We start from the raw sequence: 21,166 nt of genomic DNA on the forward strand, positions 1-21,166 counted from the left end.
CCTCCCGCGCTAGGGGTGGCCATTCACATCCGATTATTTTTATGACAGACCGATTTAACTGCCGGATAACGCGTGAAACTCACGTTTTATAACCGTATTCGACGGATTAAACCCTTTTTCATCCGTGTTGATTTATCTGTGGAACTGTACAAGAGGATGTGAGTCATGTCCACATGGATGTGTAAATAGGTTTTGCGCTTTGTTATCTGCTCTGAAATATGTGAGGATATTGGATAATGTTTATTTTAGTATCCATAGATGGATATTGAATATTGCTTGAACATTAAACATACTGGTATATACTAGCTAGGTAGGTAGCGAATCGGCGATGTCAGTTATAGATGTCGGCGGCCGATCGTAAGATCAGGCAGATCGTAATGTTCCTGTGTAATGTTTTGACGATAGTGACATTAAACCAATATAATAATATAGGTAGGATAGGTTCGTTAGGTTGCTTTAGATGCCCGAAGGGCAAACTGCCCAGAAATAGGAGCCCCGCGTAGCGGGGCTCCGTCGACTCAGGGAACGGGTCAAAGATTTTCACGTTTCACGATATGCCTAGGAATTTCACGATATGCCTGATCTTAAGATCGGCCGCCGACATAGATACCAATAGTTTTAAAAACGATTAATTACAAATGTATTGTTTTTGAAAACTTATGCCTGTCTAAAGACATAAATTAATAACATATAAACGTAAACAAAACCTCATAGACACATCTCTTAGCGCTTATACAATTAATTGGTTAGCATTTGCACAATATTCATCTCTCTTGACACTCTTTAAATAGGCAAATTGATTGCTATATGTCTTATTTTAACTGTACATTGAAAATCTAAGCGTTGCCAGCAATGGCCAGGCCACATGAATGGCCCGATATGGCCAGTCTTCAATGGCCGCCATTAATGCAGCATCAATGGTCACGTAATTGACACATTGCTAACACGTACAGCCTGACTGTTGCCTGCGAATATACTGTCAAAGACAAAAAGAATATGCATACTAGAGTTGCTTAGACACATAGGACGTTGTAGTTTCGCGCGGTAAAATTAGCATGTCGCGTCTTAGGGCGTTTCTCTGTGTGCAGCAGGGTTGCTTGTTGTTGGTTTATTTTTTGAAAGGATTGTCACTCTGATCATCATCATCACCAGCCCACATAATATATGTCTTACACTCTTGACACAGGCCGGAAGGCCTCATTGCATAAGAGATTGGGTTTTAATGCCCACATGCTTATTGGTGACTTTTTTAGTGTGTTAAAGTGTGTTGACTTATTTAAGAGAAAAAGACTGAACTAGATTATGCATACTACCTTCAATAATGTTTTTCACTCTTATTTTCAAATGTTGCTTACCTACCTATTTGATATAGATGTAGAGTTGCAGACGTAATTAAGATAACAATGTTTCGGAATTTACCAAACTTACTATATCGTACTATGTTATTATTGAAACTACATACACAATTTGATATCAATATTAGTGCGTTGAGCTTGCGTTTTGTAGGTTCATACTATTACCTACTTACCTACATTATTATGTCACGTTTTTATTACTTTTTCTTAAAGCAGTAATTTAAAAATATTACCCCAACCCGTGTTGTTTGTCAGAAATTTCTAGTAGCAGCGGCAACCCTAAGCACACAGGGAAAGCAGAGTGCGATGACCGCTTACACCTGCAAATGCAAACTGCATCCGAGCGGCCAATAAATGTTTCCGTGTAACCGTGTGCGTGTTCATTAGGCTTGAGGCGCGTGTACACTGTACCACGGTCCACTTTGTACATAGCCTGAAAAAATATAAATTGTTCTTAAGACGAAAGGAGACGATGTCGCGTGACCGCTTCTCTATACAAAAGTCTCTGTTTTTCTGTCTGGATTTTTGAAGTGAAAACTTCTTTAGCGGCGCTGTGCACTTTTTGTGATGGGGAAAAAATGAAAATGTAAACTCGCGACAGGTAAGATTCGTAAGACATAAGACGGACACGTGACCTGATCGAAAAACTGTTACAATGTCATTAAGTTTTTCTTTATTGATTTAAATGCCATCTAGTGAGTTTCCCTCTAACTGGTATAATATAACTCGAGTACTATTAAGTGATGTGCTTAGGGGTTTCAAGTAATGCGACGAAATAACGCTAGATGGCGTTAACCTCAATTATACATAGTGCTGCAGACATTTTGCACTAGTCATTGAGTTTTCACTTCTGCTGGCACTCCCGGAGTGCAACCGGTTTTTTTTACGCAGTTTGATATATACGATATTTAAAATAAATCGATGCGAAAAGGTCAGTTTAATAATGCGATTAAAATGCTCGGCGATTTCTGAATCTCGTTACTTTTATCGGGTACATATTGGGTCGCATAATAATTGATTGTCCTAATGTAATGTTACGCACAAAACTCATTTCGCATAATTGTTATTGTGCTGAAACTATTAACATTTCTGAAAAATTATAAAAGGAACCTAACCGGACCTACCCTGTACCCTGGAGAAAAATTATGCGAAAAGAGTTTTATGCGTAACATTACATTAGGACAATCAATTATTATGCGACGAGATACGACCCCATTTTTATTGTCGTGATACTTGTCGTTCCGACTACTTAATTGTATGATAAGACTTGGAGTAATTTTGTTGAGTAACTTCTACCTATGTAGAAACTGTCATTTTTAAGCGATGCCTGATTGCTCATAAATGAATGATCCTTCCGGCCGATTTCGGCCATGGCGACCACTACGACTCCTAGTTTGCTCGGCGCTCGTGCGCCCGAAGATGGCTGACGTAGCCGATCTTCGAGGTGAACCCCCGCGCACATTGAGGGCACGTGAGGACACCAGCCACGTAGTGATAGTGAATGGGAGCAGGCTGGCGTGTTTTCAGCTCGTCGCGCTTAGCGTCGAGGTCAACTTTACGTTGCTCCTCGAAATCGCGCACTTTGCCCTGCTCATAAAATACATACACGACTTACAATTGGCTATAAATAATATCGCGGCTATTGTCAAATAAACATAAATATTTAATCGAGTAAAACTTTATCAATATACTAACAATGTATAAACTCCTTTATGGGAACGAGTATATGAATTCTTTGCTTTGCAAATGCATCTCGAAGGATCGTCTAATTGCTAAAGGCATAAAGTAATATCAGGAATGAATTGTGAGGTACCGTAAAACGGGGTGAGTAGGTTTCGCGGGGAGAGGTGGTTTGAGAGGGGGGTGAGAAGGGATTTTAAGGCTACTGCTACAAAAATAATGTATTCCAATTTAAAATGGAGCTATAGTAATACGCATAATAAAAAAAAAATCGATCCAACAATCTTCCAAAATCACCTTTGTATGAAAACCCCTCTCACCCCAAATACGAGGCACTACGGGGTGAGGTGGGTTTTCCTCTTTATCGTCAAAGTTATGAAATGGAACTACCCAAAATAAAATAAAAACTAAAATACAAACGTCCGGAACACTTATTATATACACCATTCAGTTTTCATATGTAAAAATAAAATGTTATAGAGGTTTGAATTTCAATTTTGACCCTACTCACCCCATTTTACGGTAAATAAATAAAAAATCCCGCTTTATCGCCGACGATTATTTTTAATTAATTGCTATTTGTCTCAATAGTGAAGTGGCTTTAGATCCAATCTTTGTGTTTAGTAATTTCACATGATGTTGATTTAATCGCAGATGTAGAAAAATTTATAGCCGCGGGTCGGGTTTTTAGTTGTTGGTACCTAAGTACAAATCGACGTCTCAACTACAGATACAGATACAGATACAGATACAGATCTATACTACATATATTAAGTAAAAGTAAGGTGCAAAATTGTAAACATATCTTTGACGTCTACACTGACTGACACGTGTAACTGCATGTCTTGTTATATCTATTAATGAAAATAATAGGTACTTACCTACTAAATACGACAACCAATTTTTTACAATTGTGCTAACGAAATAGCTGTGTTTGATTATAATTAAGGTAATATCGTCAGGTGACAAGCAAAAGTCACTAAATACTACCACAAGCGCTGGTGGCCTAGCGGTAAGAGCGTGTGACTTGCAATCCGGAGGTCGTGGGTTAGAACCCCGGCTCGTACGATGTGTGTTTTTCGGAACTTATGTACGAAATGTCATTTGATATTTACCACTTTTACCAGTCGCTTTCCGGTGAAGGAAAACATCGTGAGGAAACCGGACTAATCCAAATACGGGCCTAGTTTACCCCCGTGGTTGGAAGGTCAGATGGCAATCGCTTTCGTAAAAACTAGTGCCCACGCCAATTACTGGGATTAGTTGCCAAGCGGACCCCAGGCTCCCATGAGCCGTGGCAAAATGCCGCGGGACAAAGCGAGGAAAATGATGATAGTGACTTTTGCTTGTCACCTGACGATATTTTCATAGTTAAGAATACATATATAGTATTTCTTTCAGTTTGTTTATTATTGCTTTGTAGAGTTATAATTAGAATAAAATTAAAATTTTTAATCAAATTAATTCTCAATATATTGTCAGTTTGTATGTTTTAAATAGGTATATATAATATGCCCACTAAAACAAATGTTAACATTACGCACACATGGACACTCTCTTATGTTTTTGAACCCCATAACTCGCACAAATTGCACTAACGTGTGACATAAGCTGCATCATGTATGGCTAATAGGTTGTCCATAAAGACACGCTCACAGAGAACAAAAAAAAAACCGGCCAAGTGCGAGTCGGACTCGCGCACGGAGGGTTCCGCACCATCAACAAAAAGCGGCCAAGTGCGAGTCGGACTCGCCCATGAAGGGTTCCGTATTTAGGCGATTTATGACGTATAAAAAAAAACTACTTACTAGATCTCGTTCAAACCAATTTTCGGTGGAAGTTTACATGGTAATGTACATCATATATTTTTTTTAGTTTTATCATTCTCTTATTTTAGAAGTTACAGGGGGGGGGGACGACACACATTTTACCACTTTGGAAGTGTCTCTTGCGCAAACTATTCAGTTTAGAAAAAAATGATATTAGGAACCTCAATATCATTTTTGAAGACCTATCCATAGATACCCCACACGTATGGGTTTGATGAAAAAAAAAATTTTGAGTTTCAGTTCGAAGTATGGGGAACCCCAAAAATTTATTGTTTTTTTTCTATTTTTGTGTGAAAATCTTAATGCGGTTCACAGAATACATCTACTTACCAAGTTTCAACAGTATAGTTCTTATAGTTTCGGAGAAAAGTGGCTGTGACATACGGACGGACAGACAGACGGACAGACAGACGGACAGACAGACAGACAGACATGACGAATCTATAAGGGTTCCGTTTTTTGCCATTTGGCTACGGAACCCTAAAAACAGTAAATTATATAACAATATAACTTGTTTTCAGCATTAATAATTACTTTTTCTACTCCAGCACTTAAATGTGTCAATTAAATGACTGACAGTGATATCTAAAGCAATGTCATTTGAATGCTTTGTCTATAGGCTCATAAGATGACTGCTAGCAGTCATCTTATGAGTATAATACAACTGCTTTATTTTTTTTAAAGATACAAGTTCCGATCATCTTGATTGAAAGAGGTATGTTTTCATTTACAATAATAACTCTTTTTTTTTTAAATAATAACTCAATTTTTTTTAAATAATAACTCTTTTTTTTTAAATAATAACTCTTTTTTTTTAATAATAACTTTTTTTTTTTTTTTTGCTGCAGCTGTCATAGAAAAAGTAATGTATGCAACAGCTCATAATTGGTTCTTAAAATTCTCGGGTCTTTTTTTACAAAACTCGACTACGTCTCGTTTTGTAACTTCGACCCTTGAATTTTAAGAACCCTTATTATATCACTGTTGCATAAACTACTATAAACCTATGCATTTCTAATCTCATAAAAATACAAATTAAATACGTAGGATCAATCGTTCATCATTCGTTAACTACCTACCTAAAGATAATTTATAAGTACACACGGCCCTAATCTGATAGAGCTAGTTGTATGAAACATCACTGCTAAAATTGAGTTGCATGGGGAGCTTCATAGTTTGCTTGAGCGACCGTAATCTGCGCTTGAAATGGAAAATGGTCTTAAATTCAACGGAAAAAACTATCAAGACTTTTCTGAAGCGAAATAAAATCCTAAACAAGTTGAAATCGACTTGTTACTATAAATTCACACGAAATGAGATTCTTTCAAATCGTAATAAGTTCTTTCATCGATTTTCTTACCCTATTCGGGCTATAAGCTTATACGGTCCGAATGGCTTGTATGTATGTCGTGACTTGGATCTATTATCGCTCAAGACTGTCAAAAGAAGAGAAAGAGTGGAAATAATTGGTGGTACAATCCAGTGCCAGGTTTTAGAATAGATTTCGTCTATTTTAGAACGATATGGATGACTGCATGCATGAGTGCATTAAACTTTCTATTATACTTTTGACTAGTTACCTATTTTGAAATAATAACATACCTACCTACATTCACAAATCCTTAACTAGTTTTAAGTCAACAAACATAAATATTTAGCATTGTTTTTATAAGCTGATTAGCTACAAGCTACAATGCTTACCATACTCTAACTAACCTAACGGTTCTCTCAAATACATTTTTAATAGCAAAATTTAAGCGTAAAACAAGTTTCCCTCGTATTTCAAAGATACCTAGCTATATCTAAATTTGTCTCACCTACAATCTTGTGGATATCATTATGATTAAGATAATAATCAACACCCATTGAATCGCTTCACAGCGGCAGTAAAGGCTCGGACCGGACATAAGCGGCTTTATCCCCCGAAGATAATTGCGCCTAGAGGCTCGGGGGATTACCGCCCAGCGCCGCCCGCCCAATGAAACGGCTCTATCGCGTATTAATCGAATGTGTCGCGGTATTGCTTTAGGAAGGATTTGCTATGGACAGAATAGGACAATTTTGACTGATTCAACATTGTTTTGTAGCAGTTTATGTTGTGACATCGCTGGACTTGTGATGAGTGTGTGAAAATAATTAGAATTGAACCTTTATTTAAATGAAACACTATTATTTTTATTCGTATTTTTTGGGAAAATGTAGTGCATATTGTTAAGAGATTGTTGGGCCTGTTATTCTTACTAATTATATTGTCTCATTTTAATTGGATAAAAGTTCTTAAAAAATAAGTTGCTCGTCCATTTGGTGGAAGAAACATGGATACTGCAAAAAAAACAACGGGTTGCACTCAGGGAGTGCCGACAGAAGTGAAAACTCAATGTCTAGTCCAAAATGCACTATGTATAATTGAGGTTAACGCCATCTAGCGTTAGCGTTAATTACTTGAAACCCCTAAGCACATCACTGTTAGTACTCTAGTTATATTAATACCAGTTAGAACGAAACTCACTAGATGGCATTTAAATCAATAAAGAAAAACTGAATGACATTACATGTAACAGTTTTTCGATCAGGTCACGTGTCCGTCTTACGGTCACGTGATCGTCTTACGCTGTCTCGAGTTTAACATTTTTTCTCCACCTCAAAAAGTGCACATCGCCGCTAAAGAAGTTTTCACTTCAAAAAGCCTAAACATTGTTAACAGCAAACTATTATAGTTCATTTGTTCATTATGACCCCACCCGACCCAAATGCAATAATCGTGCCCACTCAGTGTACAAGTAGGTAACACCTAACATATCGTTTGACAATACTCCCCTCGATAATGCGTACCCCAAAATGTTCATCTAATTGGAGATCAAAGGAGGGCGTGTAATCGCGTATACTACGAGGATGCATGTGGCCCGGTGTCTGGATGTGGCCAGGAAGACAGAGCGAAGCACGCTTGGATGATCCCAGCGATAAAATAATTAATCAACGGATTTAGTGCATTAGACACTGGCATAGACTAGGAATCCTCTAGACTGAGTTTAGAGCAATTATTTAATGAAACCGATGCTGCCATAAATACGGGGGTGCGGGGGGGCGAGGTGAGCGAATCCCGTGCCGTGATTGGTCCGTTCAAAGACACGGACCAATCACGGCACGGGATTGACTCGAAGATGGAGTAAAACTACCGTATAAGTGGCAGAGGGGGTAGCGTTACTATGCTCAGTCTAGAGGATTCCTAGTCTATGGACACTGGTTAATTTTATATTTCACAAATTTATTTACTCGTACACGTAAACGCCTAAATCAATCAAATTACAGTAGAATCCGCTTATAATGACATCGAAGGGAAGTGACAAACACGTCATACTAAGCGGATGTCATATAAAGCATGGTGGATTAACTTCTTATTTTTGGTAATTTTTCCGAATTAATCTCGATTTCCATTGTAAGAAATGAGTTTTAATGACCTGACCAATTATCAACTTGTCACTGAGAATCAAACCTAAAACAACTTACATGCCACGCACGCACTATACGTCCTCGCAGGGAAAGACGTGAGGACGGCCACGAAAACCAGCGAACGTGTCAGTATAACCGGACATAATTTCATGAAAATAGGATTTATAGGTTTATAGTAAGCGGTTTGTCACTAAGAATTTTATATGAAAACCAAACTTCGCACAGTAATTACGTCTTAGTAAGCGGTTGGTCAGTATAGGCGGAGTCATAATAAACGGATTCCACTGTATAATGAATGCAATTCATTGAATTTTTTTTTGACGATCACAATATAGATTCTTATAAATTGACATGAACTAAAATATAGTATATAGCTAAGTACCTGAATTTAGGGTCAAATTGCGCTTTCAAAGATATAGCACCTTATAGAAGAGAATGCCTATCACTGTAGTTCATTGTATCTTATAAAGGCCAAACGTATAGATACGACTGTCTATTTCAGCTTAAACGATGTGTTAATGTTACCACAGATGACAAAACAGTGAACTAACGGCATCGGATCTAAACAATAGGTTTTCGTAAACGTACCCGTTATGTTTTTACCGAATGCGCCTAAAGAATTATGACTTACCTGCCAACGCTTGATGTCTAATTGTAATATATGCCATTTGATTTCTAAAAATGCCATGTATTAAAAGAATTAAATTAGATTCAGGAGTCTAGATTACCTACATACAAGATAATTGGTTTTAGGTTAGGTTGGGATCACAATTCCTTGTAAGTACTGTACCAAAAAAAAAAATAAAGTATTGTCTCTTCTGGGTTAAAGTAGTTCGTGTGATCATGCGTTGATGACCACCTCTCATTGTTTTTGTCGATTACGCACTGCCTGGAATAATACACACAGGGGTGGTCACCATTCGGGGCATTCGGTACCACACGCAAACTCAAATCTGCGTCCATTTTGTAGGTTACTACTTAGTATATAAGTGCATATTACGTACATATGCCTGCTTAAAATAAAATATTATTTTATTTTAATTGCGAATACTTCATCTCTCATGTTATATTAAAAACATTCTTCATCGTTTATTTATGCACCAACTTACACAAATAGTTGCATCAAACATAAGTTATAGATATCATTAGTAAGTTAAGTGTCAAAATTATTACTTTAACGAAACTAGACAAAACCACTGATCTATTATAAACATAACTAACAACAATAATTTTATATTGACTCCAGTTACAGAGTTGCAGTGGCCAAGAATCTCGGTTAATTCTGTGAGAACATGTCTTTTAGTGATGATCAGATGAATATTATAGATAATATAGATATTATTCAGATGAATATTATAGATAATATAGATATTATTCAGTGCACTGACATCTAAATATACAGTGTGTAAGTCTAATACGGGCAATACATTAAACCAGATATAGAATTTACCCGTCTTATCATTAATTAAAATGTTTTTTTAAGTTACACTTAATTATGACCCTCTGATTAATTTTTTCCACATGTACCGAGCAGCAATGTACTGCAAACATTAAGAAACAGAAGATGACATGACATTACTAGATACGAGCTTTTTATAGTAACTGCCAACAAGCGTTGACAGTTACTTTAAAAAGCTCGTATCCCGTAACTTGTGTGGTGTATTACATTGCGGGCCGAATTATTTTGTATGGTTAAAATTTTCAATGCATTTCTAAGTAAAATCTATCTCAATATACTTTTTAGGTCCTATGCTAACCACCGTTTAAATATTCGCCCGTATTGGATTTACACACTGTATACGTATTTAGAAAACAGTAGTAGAAACTTGTCCATATTGTAATTTTCGCGGAATGAGTTGGATGTGATAAACCACCAGAGATTACCCATCAATCTCACTTTGTTATTGTTATGCAAGATGGCTGCGTGCTGTTTTAGACAGCCATATCTAACTTATTTCGTTTTATTGGTAAACGTAAACATAAAGTCCATAAAATCGATGGAAATATAAATTGAATTTCCTTAGGTACATATTGATTGGCTACTGGAGTTTATTGACGTTTAGATGTACCTACTTCACAATAACCTAGTATATTGCAGATCCTTCTATATTGCAATAAATCAAAACCATTATGTAAGTGGGATACTATGCTATACAATATGCAAAAGAGTTTAATTATTAATTAAGCTTGTACATATTTCAATTGTTTTAAGTTTAGGTAAGTACAGTAGGGCTAAAATGGACGGTTTTTTTATCATCTGGCATCATGCCTGTCACGTTCTAACAAATATGTAAGTGCGAAAGTGACGCATGACGTGTTAAGTGATAAAAATGCGAGCATGATAGCGCCGCGCCGCAGGTTCACTTAGTGTGACCAAATGTACCTATCACACAAAATTCAAAAATAAATCTTAATCTTTGATGGAGACTTTCTAGATAATCAAATTAACCGGCGCCGAATAATTATTAGATTGTCTAATTATGTGTAAAGTTCATAAAATGATTCTGAGAACGATCGATATAAAGTGTTTAATCGAGGCACTAATTTGAGACATTTGTGGGCAAACACATCAGTCTTGGTGCCATCGGATGATTATTGATTAGTCAGTATTATTTTGTTTGTTAAATCTGTGATTTTTTCCTTATAAAGGTAGGTATTTAACACGAGGAGCTGCAATGTAATACCAAAGAGGTTAAATTCACTAAAGCTGGCATGTACGAGTAGGTGCCTGTGGATGGAATAATCTTTAGATACCAAAAAAGAAATGACTTCGCAAAACAATCTAACTTGCCATCATTTTTGTCTTCACCGACGGTTCCACTTTGCAGAAATGCTTTCCCATATCAAATGCTTTAGTTACTATGTATATCAAAATGAACCAAAATCCAATCCAGAATCTCATCATCAGATCCCGACTTGATGACCAAAGGACTAGCTCTAAAGTAGGTATGCCCTTGATTTTTCCAACGAGGTCCATCAGTTATCTCCTCCTTTTATGTGAGTCAAATAAGTCAATAACCGCCTGAATAGTCTGATTTTATATTTACAGAATAGTCCACGTCGGAGGCTTAGGTTTGCCTATAAGTAAAATCCGCGGAACACCAGGTTTCGACACTGGACATTGACTTGTATCAATCGTGTCTTTGTCTCGGGGCCGACGCCCCCTCGGCACTTTGTGTTTAAACTGAGCCACGTGGTTTAAATTAGAGGAAATGGCGGAATTCGTCAGGATCGTTCACAGCTATTTGCATGCTAAATTATTGGCTCTTCTTTTTTTCTACCTTTTCTACACCTTAGTTTATCATTTACCGTGAACTGGCTGCAATACATGTCTAATTGTCTTCGTAGATACGTACCTATTTATATATATATTTCGCTATTTTGGTTGTGTCGTATAGTAAGGAAGTTCAATAGATTACCAGAAAAGAATATTCAAAAGAAAGTACTTAGTAAAAAATAAGACACTCAGTACAAAATCTAAACACGATTTTAATTTCAGTTTTGTTGCTAAACAAAGGATGACTCACTCTAGACCGGGCTGTGGCCGTTTTCTATGGAAAGTACCACGTGATCACCGATCAGCCGTCATAGAAAATGACTCAGCCGTCATAGAAAATGACTTGTCGGACGCCTCGGCCCGGGCATGGCCCGGTCTAGCGTGAGTCATCCTTAATCGTTTTACATACGTTTACCTTGTAAGATAAGTCGTTAGTGACTTAGGCCACGCGCTATGTTTGTTTACCTTATTACTACTCCAGTTAGAACTATGCTACTGGCACCTGAGCTGTAACTGTAGCAATTGACAGATGATACTAGTACTACGACTAGTTTATTATAGTGGGAAGATATGAAAATGATTCTAGGAGGATTTCATATGGAACTAAACAAGTCAGGTAATAAAGGAACGTATAAGTGGCCTGTAAAATGTGCAAAGATAGACTCGAGTTCGGCATACTAATAACAGTTTCGACAGGTTATCCGCTACAATTTTAAAATAATGACAAGCAGTCGCAATTATAATTTGTTATTACCTGACGATAGCGATTGTTCAAAATGGGTCGACTTATCAAGCTACCTGACACGACGCGCACGCATGCTTTACGATGGCTATTAACCGTTGATGGAAAACTTACACTGTTGGGGATATGGAAAACGGAAAAGTGCAATGAAGTTTACGCAGCTATTAAATGACTCACGCTGGGTTTTAATAGAGCAATGAATGTCTAATACAAATATGGCAATAATGTAAGTTTAATTCGTTATATTAAGGCGGGATTCCACAAGTGTGCGGCACTGTGCGGCACAAGCATGATATTATTGAGTAGAAAAATGCCTGTGCCGTTTGTAGACTGTAATAAATGTAGCTAAGTTTCACACCGACAAAAATTGCCATTTACGTATATTTCTTCTGCAATCTATAACTTCAAAACCATAGTTGTTAAAAAGTTTCATCACGATACTCACTCAAAATTTGGTTTATATAAATGTGTTCTGATGAAAGCACAGCGATACTTAATATTTACTAAGGCCGTTGTAGTAAAACTTTTGCCATCCCATTTAATTTCCATGATTTCCATATCGGTGCAGCATTACTTACCTCAGATAGGATTCTCGGAACTTATTTATAAATCTACCCTCTTATTGCGAGTCTGAATTATGGCTAGCAATTTGAAATTGTCTTGCGGCGCGGCCATTCCTCAGAGAGGGCACCCGACCACGTCTGCTGTCTTAAACGTTATTTAGCAGAATCGCTTGTCCACACATGAAAATTATGCACAATGTAAATCTTGCTGGTAACATAGAAATTAACGTATTAATGGAACTAGTCAAAACAAAAGCTCAATTTATTCTGACAGAAAATACTTCAGGAGAATGTGTCCTGCCCGGGGTAAAATTAGTTTTATCCAACAGTACTACATATTATCTACGTATTTCTAATTTATTAAGCGTTTTAAATTCAGTAGTAGTTTAAGTTTAGGACTGAAGACAGCTGTTGGACGCCTTGTCCAATAAGTATACTTAATTAATACTTATATTAAATAATAAGTAATTATAAATGTAGTTTATGTAAGACAGTAAATATTTGTATAAGTACCTATTATCAAGCATCTACAATATTCGCATTACCTACATAACGAAGGCCAATACACAATAAAAACAAGCGCGAATCGATCTAAGTCCCAACACAATAGTCTATCAGAACGGTCGCCTACGTCTGTGTCAAATTTAAACGTTTTCAATAATAATACAGAAACACCTTGTCCTATTTAACCGCGATTCAATGTTGTCGGTTTGATTTATTTCATTCGTGATACATCTGTTGTCAATTACTGTGTTCGACTGCGATAGAACTTCGGCAGGATCGGGTTCAATCTGATGAAACGATGACTAATCGTTTAAAAGTAGTCGGTTAAAAAAAGTGAATATCAAATTTGAAAATTTCGTTTTCTTGCAATTCTAGGACAAGGATACTACTTATTTCGATGATATACTTATATGGTTTGCTCGACTTGGCGGGGGCACTGCCTTGCCCCCAGATTTGTCATTATCTTTGCATTCGCCTACGTTTATTTAATCGCCTAAGTTACATAGTTATTACTTTAGCAATATGTTTTAAAAATTACTACAAGCAGGTTTGTTTAACTAAACAGATCATGTTATCAAATTGAATGCACAAAAAGCGTTATTTTACTTCTAGTAAGTTTGCATTATGTTTAGTAGATCAAGGTATGCTGAAACATTCAATTTCAAAGTTACACGCAAAACCATAAAACATACGCTGAATAATTATATGTGAATAAAACGTGCGCAGTATGCGGTCACTCGATGACATGGTTCTACGATGATTGGTATTGTCTTGCCTATAAGTCGTAAAATCAGCAATGTGCATACATTTACACATAAACTTAATAACAATTGCTTTACATTGTCGATCGAGATAGCCTTGTTCGCCATATTTCGCGTTATTCATATTGTTAGGTATTTATTACTTTGATGTTCGCAAATTGCATTCAAAAACTATTATTTAAACTCAAAGTCAAGATCATAAAGGTATTTACAGACATACACCGGAACGTTTAAAACTTTGCTGGTAGATAGATATATGTAGTGAGGTTGAATAATGTTTTGTTTACAAACTGTTACCGAAACATAATATGTGTGTGGTATTTCAGAAGCATCCACGCGGCGCGTAAATTTTTCACATAGCTCGCATCACAATGACACTAGGTCACTGTTTATTTTCAAGTCCGTTGCATTATCCGATACTTTAATATTTGATTTATTCAGGCGGAAGGGGAGAGTCGGTAATTGGCGAGGCACAATGGAGATTACTCGGCTTAGCGACAAGTTTTGTGATTCAAATATCGACGGCCCGGTGGGCGACAATACCGACCCTGTTATGATAATATTCCTGTATTTTCATACAATTTGCCCGGGAAATGTTCACATCGAGAGTCTCATAGTTCTTGTGAGTCATAAATCGGGTCGACGCTAAGTTGTTCGCGCCGCTTCTTATGGTAATTTATCAATTATGGAGCTGTTGCACCATCTTAAACAATTTTTTAATTGTAAGTGCAGTAAATGTTCTGTTACAAAGGTGTTGATAATCCTCTTTATTAAGCTCGCTCCAATGGTTTTGTTATATTTAGTTCAAAACATTTATTTTACGGGACTCCAATTCGGGGTAGTTCACAGGCATTGTGACAAAAGAAATGTCTAACATTTTTTCCACATAATGAATATCAGAAGTTAAGAGTAAAAGTACTTTCCAAAATACGTCCTCTTGAATATAACCTAGTACATACATATAATGAAGTCTAGTTAAACAACAACGAAACAAGGCATATTAAGCTAAATATGATGCAGATAAGTTGTCGTCAGTGGTACGGAGTCAAGAGCCGCTTGCTCGCTTGACTCGCGTCGTTCACTCATTTAAAAAGGGTTTAAGTGAGCTACGGACCAAGCAAGTTAGTTCTTTTCGAAGGGAGTAGTTGGAACGGCGTTCAGACATCAATCTTCGCGATCGTCACTGTCCGCTCGGCCCGCCGCGATTTATCACGAGGGAGAACGTTTTCGATTAGCGCCGGATAGTAAAAAACGGACCAATTATGAATCGGTGTTCCATTTAAATTAAAACTATTGGAAGGGTTGAGTTTGGACTGTTTGACGATTAGCCGATATTTGAATTATTAAACAATAAGTCTATGTGCTCACCGTTTTTCAGTCAGTTACCACACAGCAGAGAGCTAATAAAAAAATAGAAGTAGTACACGATATAGTCCGCAACTACACAGCAGAGAGCTAATAAAAAAAAAGAAGTAGTACACTATATAGTCCGTAACTAAGTGGTTATTTATCTAGTTACTTATAAGCCTGAAGAACAGAGAATTTCCCTGAAATTAAGAACACATTTCCGCCTACATCCATTCAAATTGCGATTTAAATAAAAGCTTTCGCACATTGTCTTTGACCCGATTGCGTCCATTGTCGAAGTCTTATTTAAATATATCAGCCGGAAACAGGAAGCGTCGAATGGCGTTTCGTTGTTGTCCACGGCCCAGTTCGCCGTACGGCTAAGTGCCCGATGTAATGTCTGCAATGCAAATAGAGGTGTTTGATCGAGGGCGCGCGCGGTGTTTTTAGCTTTGGGATACATGCTCGTGCTGAGGAGGTGGCCGTAAACTGAGCGGGGAGCGGAAAATTAAATACATAAGTTCTCATCTCTCCCTTTCTTCAAGGTGTGATGTGATACTTATCCGACGTACGATGTATAAGCGGGATGGAGTGTGGCCAACTTGGGAAAATATCCTTTCTGGACACTTAGACATACATTTAGATATTGAAAATCCAGGTGGTGGGTGTTGATGAGAGCCTAAGAAACGACAGATCTGCGAGCATTTCATGTGCAACCTGGGTCTGTTTTACCCTTGACATAACTTGTATCTTTATACAATGTAGTATTTTTGAGTAGGTACTGCGTGTTATCTATCCGCTTGTCCGCTTGTCGCTCAATTCACATATATTAAACACAGCCTTAGAAGGAAACCTTACATGATTGTTTAACGGTTTTCCTCCTCTCCAAACATATGATGTCAGATCTTTCGGATTTGAGCAATGACGTCGCGACATGACCATGATATTCATATTTCATGTCATTATTTTCTCGGAAAACCCAACAAAAGACCTTTGTCTATGATTGAAAGAATCTGAGTCACAGGAATATTCAAAATCTCATATCGTTTTGAAACAATAGCATTAGTAATAATTCTGATTATTACAGGAACAAAAAAGACTTTAAATAATAAAGAAACAGTTAAGCTTAAGTACAGCGACATTATTATACCTGTACCTGTAGCCTGATTTGCGGTCAAAAATGTTTTATCTTTATCTTTTGTTTCAATTCAATTAGGATTAAGTTCAATGTACGGCAGATACAATAACGATTGACATAAATAAATATATCTTGTTTTTAATATTATTTAATTACCACCAACTGCGACATTGTAGACTCCAACATTTTTGAAGCAGATTTATTCCCATTTGGCTGTCTTAAAGCAAATTGGAAGTATTGGAACCTAGGTTTTATTCATGTTCATGGAATGGCGATCAAATGTTTGTGAAAAGTTGCGATTTCACCGGCGATTTGTGCTGTAACATCAATGTTAGGTCTCTTAGTATAGAAAAACAAAAAAGACATTGCGTATTTGGCAAATATTTAAGACAAATTGATGTTATGAAAACCAGTCGATTATCGTTTGCGTTACTTGTTTGAAGCCCTTTGTCCTTCTTAAGTGTTTCAAAGGGCCTTTTATATAATTTAGCCTTTACGTCATTGGAAGTAGTTCGTCAACGATCGTTTAACGTTTATCGTTCAGTAAGTGATGCACGCATTATCTGTACGTGTTGCACTTAAGTGCCGGAAATCGCCGCAATTATGCCCAATGACACGCTTCTCGGGGTGCCTACATCTGCGCGTTTATCGTCCCTGTGTGTATACGAGTTTTATATGCACTGTTTGCAAGAATCTACATTTAACTATACTTACCTTCTGTGTTCTTTCAAGCTTATTGTCTCGTCTTCTATCATTCCCGTACTGTGTTACCGTCTGTGTTCTTTTAAGATTATTGTCTCTTCTATCATTCTTGTACTGTTTTACCTTCTGTGTTCTTTCAAGCTTATTGTCTCTTCTTCTATCATTCCTGTACTGTTTTACCTTCTGTGTTCTTTCAAGCTTATTGTCTCTCCTTCTATCATTCCTGTACTGTGTTACCTTCTGTGTTCTGTCAAGCTTATTGTCTCTTCTTCTATCATTCCTGTACTGTTTTAGCTTCGGTGTTCTTTCAAGGTTATTGTCTCTCCTTATATCATTCCTGTACTGTTTTACCTTCTGTGTTCTTTCAAGCTTACTGTCTCGTCTTCTATCATTCCTGTACTGTTTTACCTTCTGTGTTCTTTCAAGCTTATTGTCTCTTCTTCTATCATTCCTGTACTGTTTTAGCTTCGGTGTTCTTTCAAGCTTATTGTCTCTCCTTCTATCATTCCTGTACTGTTTTACCTTTTGTGTTATTTCAAGCTTATTGTCTCTTCTTCTATCATTCCCGTACTGTGTAGAGTATCTTGACTAATCTAGACTATATCTTTGGTTTTTGTATGTTTGCCCTGAATTTTTTCCGCCTTTAGCAAGCGTTAGAATTTGGCCTGTCTCGGCCTCTGTCCGGAAGTTTTTACTTCCGGACTTGTCAATTGTAGGTCGACACGGTTAAAGGCGGTCTTTGTAAGTTTAGCAAAATCATATAAACGTAGGAAAGTTAGCAATGTTGCTTATTTAGCCCAAGTGTTTAGTTCATTAGATGCCTCATCATAATCACTGTCGTGCGAAAACTGATGCTTAAAATGCCGGTCTAAAATGTATAGGTAACGTGGAAATTAAATGTTTGGGGCTGTCGTTGTACTTATTCCACATTAGAATATTCAAGTCGTTATACATGTTCCTGTTGCTGTAAACATTGTTAATTGAAACGCAGTACGCATGACATTACTAGTGTGGATCGGTATAGTAATGCAATTCCTATGTTAGTATACTTTGTATCCGGACATGCGGGCGCACGTGGTCACTGCGCTCTGATGCGCATGCTACACATTTTGAAGTAAGAAGTAATAAGCTAGTAACTATTATTCGTTTTTACAGCTTTGAAAAGGGAATTATCTATGTAGGGGTAGGTGGGAACGTTAAACATCTTAGAAAGTATTTCTTATATGCGTAAAATGACTCGGGGCCAGCGAGAGCAATTTAGATCTGAATATAATTTAGAAGTTCTAAATTTTGCAAAACTCGTGCACACGTAAAATGACAACAGAAGTGTGCTTTACTCGAACATGCCATTTGAAAGATCTAGCGGTTGTCCGTTATTTACAAAGGGTGCGCTCACAGCTAGCATAATACCGGTGGCGCCAATTTTTTGCGACCATTTGTAACCTTTTCATGTGGTCTTGGACATTAGCCGCTTCTAACTTACGATTAAAATTGTACTGAAGATGTAGACATATTTTGATGTGATTAATTTTATTGTTACAGTTGTACGAAATCAGTGATGACCCCCAACGGAAGGAATTCTTAGATGATCTCTTCTCCTTCATGCAAAAACGGGGTAAGTTTCCCACAAGCATAACCTGTTGTTCTTAGCCTTGATTAATTCTCTGCAACGATTTATATATCTTGTAATTTATCATTAGTTCAAATGCTTCATTCACGATCATCGACGATTGAAATGATACGGTCTACCAGTTTAACCTGACTCGACTGCTTTTATTAACTATTCCGAATCAGAGTTCTTCTTTTTCTGGCGATCGGACATAAATTTAATATAGGTCTGTATCAGTGGTATTGTAAGTACGTATAGGAAAACGGTTTTATATTGTGGAGATCGGTGGTCAGATGATAAGATCGGGTGATTGATGGCCACGGATCAGACTGCCAGAAGAAGATATTAGGAACGAATGAAGAAGTATTATTATTTTATATTCACATAAATCAAGTGGATAAAGCTGCGTGAATGTGTAGGTAGTAAACGGTGTCTTCGTGATAAAAATGGTATTTATTGTTTCATTTCATGGTTTTATTTCGTTATAATCTCCTTTAAGTCTCCAGTTTTAATCCTCCGGTGCAAGGTGGTAGCTGTAATCAAATTTATATCTCTTTTGTCATGAAATTTGGATTATACTTTAGCATAATACATCACTACATAGTATAAAACAAAGTCGCTTCCCGCTGTCTGTCTGTCTGTCTGCCTGTCTGTATGTATGCTTAAATCTTTAAATCTATGCAACGGATTTTGATGCGGTTTTTTAAATAGATAGTGATTCAAGAGGAAGGTCGCGGCGGGTCGCTAGTACTATATATAGTAGATAACCGGTCAGTCAAATGTTATTACCGACACCTTTTTAGTACCTACCAACTATTAAAACGTCTGAAAATGTCGATTGACGATCAAAGAATAACTACCTGATTTTGTGACATAAAAATGAAGGTGATATATTTCTGGCTGGTTGTGACCTAATAGTAAAAGCTTTATTAGGTAGTGGTGAACTATAATCGACTTGCAACCAATAAGTTGTTATATTGGTTGACCGTGTTTTAAACACATGTTATTGCTACATATATACCTACTTACATAAAAGCTATAGGATCATGACTCCATACCAAAATTAACAAAGGGTAATTTCTTAGCACGGCCTGCGCCATGGCGTATTATTCAACGCCTTTCTTATAATAAAACTAAATAAACCGGACTGAAATCGTTATAATGCACTTAACGACTAAAACATATTGCGTCCATATCGCACGCTCGCTCGTTTATTATTTTCACTTCGTATTAATTAAGGCTACACTGCAACGAGTGTGGGAATTCGCCATGCACTAAGGTGATCATTATACTTTAAATATCATAATAGAAATAATTAAGCGGGAGATCGCTCGATCGCCGCAAGCGTTTAGATCTTGCGCGGGCACATGATTGATAAGTCGTACACCATCTCTCTCACACACACGACTTTTTCATCTTCTATCTCTTTCTAGCATTAATTGATCTCTGTTGTAAATGGCGCCATGATTGTCGCTAGATAGATCATGTTGATTCTGAACCGCCTAGTTGTTAGTCAAATCAATACTCATTGTTACACCACCGTTATTAATATCGTCTTATTTATTATGTTCACAGTAAAAAGCAACGCAATCAAATATCAGCATTAACGGTTGCTTTATTGCTATAGTATATATTGCGTGTCGTTTATTAATTTATGATTATTGCGAAATCTAAATTCAATTAGTTGTAAATTCAAATGCTTAATTTCCTTCGGCTAATCATGAAGTTACTAAGATATTATAGAACATCGAATGCGCCATTATTGTTTGCAGTTTCTTATGTCGATGTAATAGGCAGGTATTATGAGCAGAGTTTGTAGATGAAAAATGAGCAAATAGCTTCATCAGAAGCCATGGGCGGTTCTGCCGCATCCACCCGCTCTTTGTGGCCCGATGCGTAATTGAAACAGAATGGCTGTGAATTGGAGGCGTACGTCACACCGCAACCAAATGCACATAATAAATTTAACTACTGGTTTTATGGCGTCTTCCCACTTGTTCATGACACCTACAGTTTTTAGTCGTGGATACGAAACATTCGCAAATTCCATCTCGGGTTTATTGTCATAAGATTTGATAATTATAGTCTCCTTATCGAGTTCTGTGCCTTTCCAAGCGCGTCTTTAACCTTTATACCTAGGTAATCTAATCTATAAGAGGGGCGTAAAGCAGCTTAGAGACTCAAATACCTACGAAAAATAAGATAACTG

At 37.0% G+C, this 21,166-nt stretch overlaps 1 protein-coding gene across 1 annotated transcript in view; it reads left to right on the forward strand.

Moving 5' to 3' along the window:
* LOC134654993 (protein dead ringer) overlaps nucleotides 1-21,166 on the forward strand; it is a 148,607-nt gene that overhangs the window by 85,878 nt on the left and 41,563 nt on the right. Inside the window, exon 4 of the mRNA XM_063510449.1 lies at nucleotides 18,891-18,963. Coding sequence (XP_063366519.1) covers nucleotides 18,891-18,963 — 73 coding nt within the window. The remainder of the gene's footprint in view (nucleotides 1-18,890; nucleotides 18,964-21,166) is intronic.

This window comes from Cydia amplana, chromosome 16 (assembly GCF_948474715.1).
Source record: "Cydia amplana chromosome 16, ilCydAmpl1.1, whole genome shotgun sequence".
NCBI lineage: Eukaryota > Metazoa > Arthropoda > Insecta > Lepidoptera > Tortricidae > Cydia > Cydia amplana.